Consider the following 8,276-nt stretch of genomic DNA (forward strand, 5'->3'; position numbering starts at 1 on the left):
CGCTTTTGTGAGGGAAGAGAGGGTGTCGTAAAAAATATATATCACACATGCTTCAAGCTTCAAAAAAATACTACGGTCATCTAAATCACGAGCACACTTCAAATTAAAAGTTGTCCACAAAAACGGTGGCGACTTGAGCATAGAATTCAACGAAAAAAGAAAACAAAAAAAAACACACAACCTTCCTCAATCAGAGCTAGCAACCTACTAATGAGCTACAGTGCTCATCTTACCCGTATGAATATATAGTATATATAGTTATTTATATATATAAATTTTCACTTTATGCTGACACGTAGCATCCATATATCCGGAGGGCACTTTTCTCTTACCAAAGCCCTCATTTGCATGCTTATCACTTGTAAAAATCCTTACCCTATATATGTATGTCAAATAAAAATGGAACAACATGGCTCAACAACAAGCAAAAAATATGATAATTGCACTTATGATTCATTGTACGGTTCTGTTAAACAAGCATCAAGTGTGGGTAGTTGGTGCTGTCTGGAAAGAAAGAAAAAAAAATACTGCAATCTTTAAAAGCACCCCCAATTTGATCATGTTAAACCGAAGTTTGAACCACTTAAGACTTAAGCGATAATGGTCCTTGTGGCGCACACCTAAGGTAGCACCAGGCACAAGGCAGGCAGGACCACCACACGACTCCTCATCTGCCTCCAAGATTGGATTCACAAAAAAAAACGTTTCTAACTTAGCTACCTCAAAGCACTTTCTGTAGACACTGAGGGTACAGTTTGGCCACCACACATTCAAAATGGCGGCCCAAATCCCAGAGGCGGTCGGGCGTCTCGTAGACCTTGGTCCAAACGTCCGCCTCGTCGTCGTACTGGTAAAGGGAGTTCTTGCGGCTGGTGCGGAACACGTGCTCCTCCACCATGACCTGCGTGGCCCGTACGAACAGGTGCAGCTTGCCCAGCAGTGGCATGGCCTTGATATAGGGGCTTGTGGCTTGGTCAAAGGGCAGATCTTTCTTGCGGCTCCAGCTGTTCTGCTCAATGTCAAAGACCTCCACGGTGAAGGTGCGCTGGTGGTTCCTGCAGATGCCGGCAATGTAGTAGATGCAGTTCTTGTATAAGGCAGCCAGACCCTGGCTCCGAGGGACACTCATCGGGGCCAGGTGACCCCAGTAGTCCTTACGGGGGTCAAAGCAGAAGAAATATTCACCTGTGGCAAAACAAGGGGGTGTAATATAGAGTTACAATCAACTTGTCTAATCATCTACTTTCTAACAGATATATTTGTCACATTAACATCTAATCACATTTATGTTCAGTTTCTGATCATTTTTAAGGAACAAAGAAATTATGACATTATCACAATCATCTTCTGTCCATTTTAGAGATTGCGTAGTAGCAGTTTCCTAGCCTAAACTCACCTTGAAGGACATAGATGCGGTCTCTGTACTCCACAGCGCTGTGAAACTCCATGGCCACTGGCATGGGACTGACCGCTGTCCAGCAGTTGTCCCTGGCATCGTAGCACTCTACTGACTTTAAGGCGTTTCGCCCGTCCCCCTCGTACACGCGGCCCCCCAGTGCGTAAAGCTTCCCGCAGCAGTGGATCAGCCGGCAGCCGATCCTGGCCCTCAGCAGAGGCGCCCGCGGAAGCCACCGGTTGCCCGCGTGCTCGTACTGCCAGAAGTCACTCTCTGCCCGATGGTCTATGGACACCTCGCTGTTGCTGGGCCGGTAGCCTCCGGCGATGTAGATGTCGTTCTCCGAGGACACCAGGATGCCCACCTCTCGGAGGTCGTTGGGCGGCTTGCACAGCTTGAACACCCTGCCGGTGGCCGTGTCCAGGCAAGGCACCGTCTGCTTCTTCCCTGAGTGTTTGTGAGCGGCATCGAAGCAGATGACCATCTCGGAGGCGGTCATGCCCAGGCGCTGGGGGCAGCCGTTGGTGCCGTTGAGGCGGGCTTTGGTCTCGGCGGGGTCCTTGGACAGGGAGAGGGCACACGCGAAGGAGGCGGGTATCCGACTGAGGAAGGCCTCGTCCAGTAAGGGCAGACGGATGCACTGGGAAAACACCTCGGCCAGGTGGGCCTCGCGGCTCAGCCGATCGTGCTCCAGCCAGCGGACGATGCTCTCGTACACGTGCTCTTCCTTCTCCACGTTCAGGTCGTCGTTGTTCAAAATGCTGACTAGCTGCTCCTTGGTCATCTGCAGGAACTCCTGCTCCCGTGACACACACAAGAACTAGCACAGAAACACAAGAAGAGTTTCAGCTTCTGAGCAGCAAAAGACGGCTCACAAAAATACTCGGGAAAACATTGTTATGAGAGCAGAATAAAAAACAATGTCTTGTAGGGATGCACGGTGATATTGGCACGGCATCGGCCGATAAGGTTTTAAAAAGAAATATCGGCGTTGCTCTCAAACAAACATTTCATGTCGGTAAGACAGGCCGATAAAATTGCGCTTTAATGATGCCCAAAACCTTGATGCTAGACTAAGTTGAAGTAGTTTTCTTATTTTGCCCAGTGAACATGTAAAAGCATTGCATTTATGTCTGCATCAGCTAGTGGGCTATCATGATAAGAGCAGGCATAATAATGTGTTCATTCCACTACAGGAGAGACTTGATGTTCTCTGAAATTAGGTGGGGAAAAATATGCATATATATATATATCAGTATCGGCAATTGGCCAAAAGAGTTGGAAAATATCGGCATATCAGCCAAAAAAAATCCGATATCGTGCATCCCCTACTTTCTTCCAAAAATATTGAGCAATTTAGTAGAGTGCAATCGTATCACAAGACAATGCAGTAAGATGTTTAGAACCCAATGCTATGCTTATAGTTCAACCAACCTTTTTGCGGATGTAGTCTTGTGAGCGTTCCTTCAACTCCTGATGACCATAGGCGTCAGCAAACATATAGACCCCGATGCAGTTCTGGGGGTCGAGGCGGCTGATCATGAACTGGGCACACTGGTCCTGCAGGGCGGGGATCTGGAAGATGCTGGCTGCCGTGAACAGGGCCTGGACATTGGACTCAGAAAGCGTCACCCTGGACGTGTAGGCGTAGTCTAGGACGAGGTGCATGGATTCCGATTCCACCCCAACAATTCGGACTTCACGCTGGCTGCTCTCTGTAAGGCCACTGGTGAACATGGACCTGGTGGTGGTAGGAGCGGGGAGACGCACACACATCATCAGTTTATATGCAACGATTACATTCCGATTCCAAAGTGCTTACATTGGACAACTGTTTCAAAACAATTATTTTGCGCATTATTTATTCATTCAGCCCAGAGCAGTTTGATTGTGAGTAGAACCATGTAAAGCGTTCATATTTCTGGGGTACTGAATCATGGAGGTGATGCTTTGAATGCGAGATCAATATGAAATGTAATTTTTATGATTTGAACCAATTTATATTTGATGGGCTAGCATTTGTTTTGTATCGACCATCACCATACAGTATTTGCATATATATTGTTTTTAAATCATTACATAATTGTACTATTTCCAACTGTTCATCATGCACAACTCCCATTGTGTCTTATGTCTTCTGCTGTCAATGCTGGAAAACACGTTACTTGCAACTTTTTCATTCATACATTTGTGCTCACTATGTCTGCGCTTGATGAATGATGTGTATATAAAACCCTTTTGCTATCATTTAGTTGAATGAAATCTAATATAATTTGCACCATTGTCTGAAGCAGGTTAGTAGCAAGAATACATTAGCAGACAAACTTAGGAGTACTCATCTGCATTTCTCAGATGACCTCCTGTCAGTGGTTCTCAAACTTTTTCATGTCAAGGACCCAAACTGACACAAATTAGACCACAGAACAGACCTACATTTGATATGAATTTGTCCCAGGTTCCCCGCATCTGATAAGACTTTTGCTTTTAGATGTTTTATTACAGAAAGTGTATGAAACTCATGGCCAAAATAGTCATGCATTCTGTCATTGTGTTTCGGATGGAATTATAGTGAAAATAAACAACCCCCCTTTTTGCTGGGGACCCCCTGGAACCCCTGGGGGTCCAGGGGGACCCCGCAATGAATAACAAAAATATTTTTCACAAAAGCCACCCACGCATTCACACTCAGCATGAGATTGTTTTGTCTTGATCAGTCAATTCTTAAAATCAATTCCAACTGGAGTGATTCTAGAATTGGCTATATATACCGTCTCTCTGTTTACCACCAGTTAAATCCTAGCTGCTGTATTTTGAACAAGCTGAGACATGAAAGTGACTTTTGAATAGAAACAGTTGCAGTAGTCTGTTTCGAGATTAAACTAAAACATGGCTGACCTCTACTACAGCTGTGGAGCATAAAATGCATTCTAGTATTTGATATGTTTCTAAATTGCAAGTAGCAGGGCGCATCCAACCTCTTTACTTGTTCTTCAAGTCATGTCATTTTCAAAAATTAGTTAAATTACTCAGGCCGAATGATTACATTATTGATGTGATTCAGTCAGTAAGAAAAACTATACTTTTCATACTTAATCTACAGTAGCCAAAACTAGCCAATATAAAGAAGGGGCTATCATATCTCCTTCAAAAAAGAAGTGAAATAGGCAACTTAGTAGGCATTCTCTGAAAAACATGTGAAACATCAAAACGTTTCCTACCTAAAATATGGGCTGATTGCAGCAAGGACATTTCGGTGACAGGAGAAGGTCTTGCCATGGTCCACTTCTACAACAATGTCTGTGAGCTGTGCTTCATCGTACAAGGCTTTGAGCTGCTGAAGGATGTTACAGGCATGAACAGCATCTACCCCGTTGTAGTTGGTGCTTGGAGGTGTCCCATTTTGTACTTGTAACAGCTTCCCTACCTCTGAAACAAATACGCAGAGAGGAAAGAGAAGGAAAAGATCAGCATAGCACCTTCAGACATATCAATAAATACAGGAATGAAGACAGGACATGAGGACAACAATTAGATATTCCTATTCGTTATTCATTATGGCTAAAGCGGAAAACATGCGTGTGCGTCAGACGGCGGCAGCGCCAGCGAGTCATATGTACTCGAACGTCGTTGGCTGCAGTACACCTCCGAAACACTGGGTGGCTTGTGGTGCACTCATGTCCATTACATAATGCAATTGTGTTGTTTACCAAGAACTTGCAATCGTGGCGGCTAGGGATGGGCAGGAGTACTCTGGTTGTCGAGTACTCGTTCATAACGTTACTCCTCTATTCAAGTAACATTTCTAGCATTTGAGTACTCGCACTTTAACAAAGGAGGGGGAAATCCCAGATGCAAATGAGACAGACACAGCTTCTTCATAATGCAGGCCTATGTGTGAACAGTCCCTACACAGCAGACTACACACCCCTGCTCTATTATTACCATAGTAATAGATATTCTTACAGGCCTATAGCCTATGATATCTTAACGTAGCCAAACTTTGGTTCCGCTTGTTTCCCCTCGAACACGGACCACCCGTATTATTATGTAAAACAGGATGCTATTATTAATTACGTTAATAAACAAGTACTCGAGTACTCAATCATTAGTTAATGAGAGTACTCGAATATTGAAATTACTTAAAATGATCATCCCTAATGGCGGCCAAGATCTCCTCTGCTAGTCTTTCCTTGAGTGGCTCCATATCCTCCTCATCTTGCCCCCTCACAACAACAACAACAACAACAACAACAACGTCTCACAGCAAGTATGTTGGCGGGTATACGTATGTGGCCCAAGGCAATAGCCAAATCACAGCTCTCGTGCTGTTTACGTCACGTCCGCGTCGACGCCGCAGAGTCAGATTTTCGAGGAGCTGCACGCCAGCCGCAGCACACCCCTCAACGAATACGGCAAAGGCTTTGACGCACAAGCCTGTAAAGGCTTTAGGAGTCCAAACAATATTTGTAAACATGCTCAACACAAGACAACAATCCATAGAATTACATGCATGCCTGCGGATCCAATCAGTTAACAAATCTGGAGCCAATTTAATTGTAAGTTAATATTTCAAAGGATAATGGGACAACTAGCATGGAGCATTTTCGAAAATGTATATTTCTGGACTAGCCAATACAAAAATTAAGCATATTAGTAAAATGATGGGCTCAATTATGGGCTAACTTGCTAACCTCCACTGGCAGCCATTCTCCTCCCCAGTCTGTTCTGTGTGTAATAGCTCCAAGCCCTTTAACTGATGCTATCACAAATGAGTTTTCTTTTTCTGGTTTCTAAGTTGTTCGTGTTCAGATCGATTGGTTGGACTGACACGCCACAGGAGTAACATAATGGGCCTATAAACTCCTAAATTGAGTGGTGCCCCCCAGTCAGTCATAGCGGAGAAGACACGTTTCGTATCACATAATGTAATCACAAGTTACAGAAATACAACAGCTATACACCACCTGTAATATGTCACTATATCACAACTGTTAAGGGTATTAACAGAGTAACGTTAATGTTAGATGTCTCGCGATGTGGAGTGCTAACGTTACAATAACTAGTTGACAGAACAAAGACTCGCGGTGAGTGAATTAAAAAAAACTTGGCTAACGTCTCGCCAGGTGGTAGCTAACGTTAGCTAATAATCATTGAAACGAGACCGAAGTAGCAGACTGGGTAGCTACTTAGATGGCAAGTAAACTTAAAGAATTCTAGGTAGCTACTCATAAGTTACATACAGATTCGTCAGAATGCTTGTTTGTCACAAAAAGAGTCCCCCGACGAACGAAACAGATCTGCCAAAGTGTTAGCGTTTACGTTTAGCTAAACGTTAACGTTGACTTGCAGGTTTAAGGCGTTAGCTGGAAGCTAACCACCAAGCTAATATTAGCAAGCTCTCATTGACATAACATTACACCACAATGAAAATATAAAAGGACGATGAAAAGCCTAGTTTTTATGGCTAAAGTTTAATAGAGTTTCATATTCCATTTAGCTCAATGTCTAACGTTAACGGTTAGCCAATTATTGTCGATAACAACAACCCATAACTATAACTTATCAAACATTGTCTCTTGTCAAAAACAAGTGTTTACACAATCAGCTGTGGGTGCTAGCTTGCAAAGCTGCCGAAAGTTAGCCCAGACAGCTAACGTTAGCTGCATAGCCAGGCTAACGAAAAAGCAACACTTTGGAAGAGTCGCATAGAGCTTGACCCGTTTTAGCAATAACACAACTCGTCACGACTCGTTCCTTTGGTAAGGCTGTACGACTAGTTTTCGTGTACATAAGACGACACAAATGATAACTTTAAAATTCGTTATTTGAGTTTGATTAGTACACAAAAGCAATGAAGATTTGCTAACTTGCTAACCTCCACTGGCAGCCATTCTCCCCAGTCTGTCTCGGGGCAGACCGAGAAACGTCAGTGTACAGAGCCCCGGAAACAAGCAGCAGCCAATCACCAGAGGAGCGAGTATCTCGTAGCCAATCAGATTTCTTTCCTCTGAAATAGGATAAAGTTGATATGTGGACAAATTAGTCGCATAATTAAAGTAACGTTATTACAGACGACGACAGTCAACAACATCCCGAATCAAAGTGCAAAATGCACACTGCAGCACATTCTCATCAGACCTGTGTCCATAGCTCATGGGCACAGTGGCAGTTGCAAGAAACCAGCAAAAATGACTTCTAATTTCCCCCCACATTCTTATTTAACTATTTTACAACATTTTAACCCAGTAGCCCTATAATAATGATGTGTGAGCCTTGGAAGCAGTTTTTTCTTTTTTCGCTACTAGGCCAGCACCTGTTAAAAACATTCATTGGGATGTATGTCTCTGCTTGTTCACAATGACAGTTGATATTTTGGCATAGCTCTACCTACTGGCAAACACAAAAAGCTGTTTATCTCGAGAACCGTTCAGCCAATCGACTTCAAACTTGGGCAGTCTGCTTAGGGGGGCTGATGGAGTGCCGAATATCGTGCAATTTGGTATAGCGCCACCTACTGCTACTGGCAACACAAAAAGTGGTTTATCTCGAAAACCATTCTCCGATCGAGGTCAAACTGGAGGAGTGCACTGCTGGGAACCGCCCAGAACACACACACACAACACAATACCGACTGTAGTCCCAACAAACTAGATAATTTCTATTAATAAAAGGGAGCAAGTGATTGCGATTTTTGTCCTGGACGTGATGTCACTCAACTGGAAGTGATGTCATCAGTGATGTCACTTGTACATTGTGACATCACTGATTATGTCATTGTGACATCATCAGCAATGTCATAAGAGCAGTTGTGATGTCATCAGTGATGTGAAGTTGTGACATCATCAGTGATGTTAACAATGTCTATGACATCATCAGTGAT

At 43.8% G+C, this 8,276-nt stretch overlaps 1 protein-coding gene across 1 annotated transcript; it reads right to left on the reverse strand.

Moving 5' to 3' along the window:
• Positions 1–721: 721 nt before the first annotated feature.
• Positions 722–6,103, reverse strand: kbtbd8 (kelch repeat and BTB (POZ) domain containing 8; the record flags this gene model as incomplete). The annotated part of the gene is made up of 5 exons (XM_083660643.1): positions 722–1,185; positions 1,397–2,216; positions 2,831–3,137; positions 4,615–4,822; positions 6,088–6,103. 5 exons carry the CDS (start codon positions 6,101–6,103, stop codon positions 722–724), a joined length of 1,815 nt encoding a protein of 604 aa, XP_083516769.1.
• Positions 6,104–8,276: the final 2,173 nt, after the last annotated feature.

The sequence above is a fragment of the Poromitra crassiceps genome (assembly GCF_964638095.1).
Source record: "Poromitra crassiceps genome assembly, chromosome: 25".
NCBI classification, from domain to species: Eukaryota; Metazoa; Chordata; class Actinopteri; order Beryciformes; family Melamphaidae; genus Poromitra; species Poromitra crassiceps.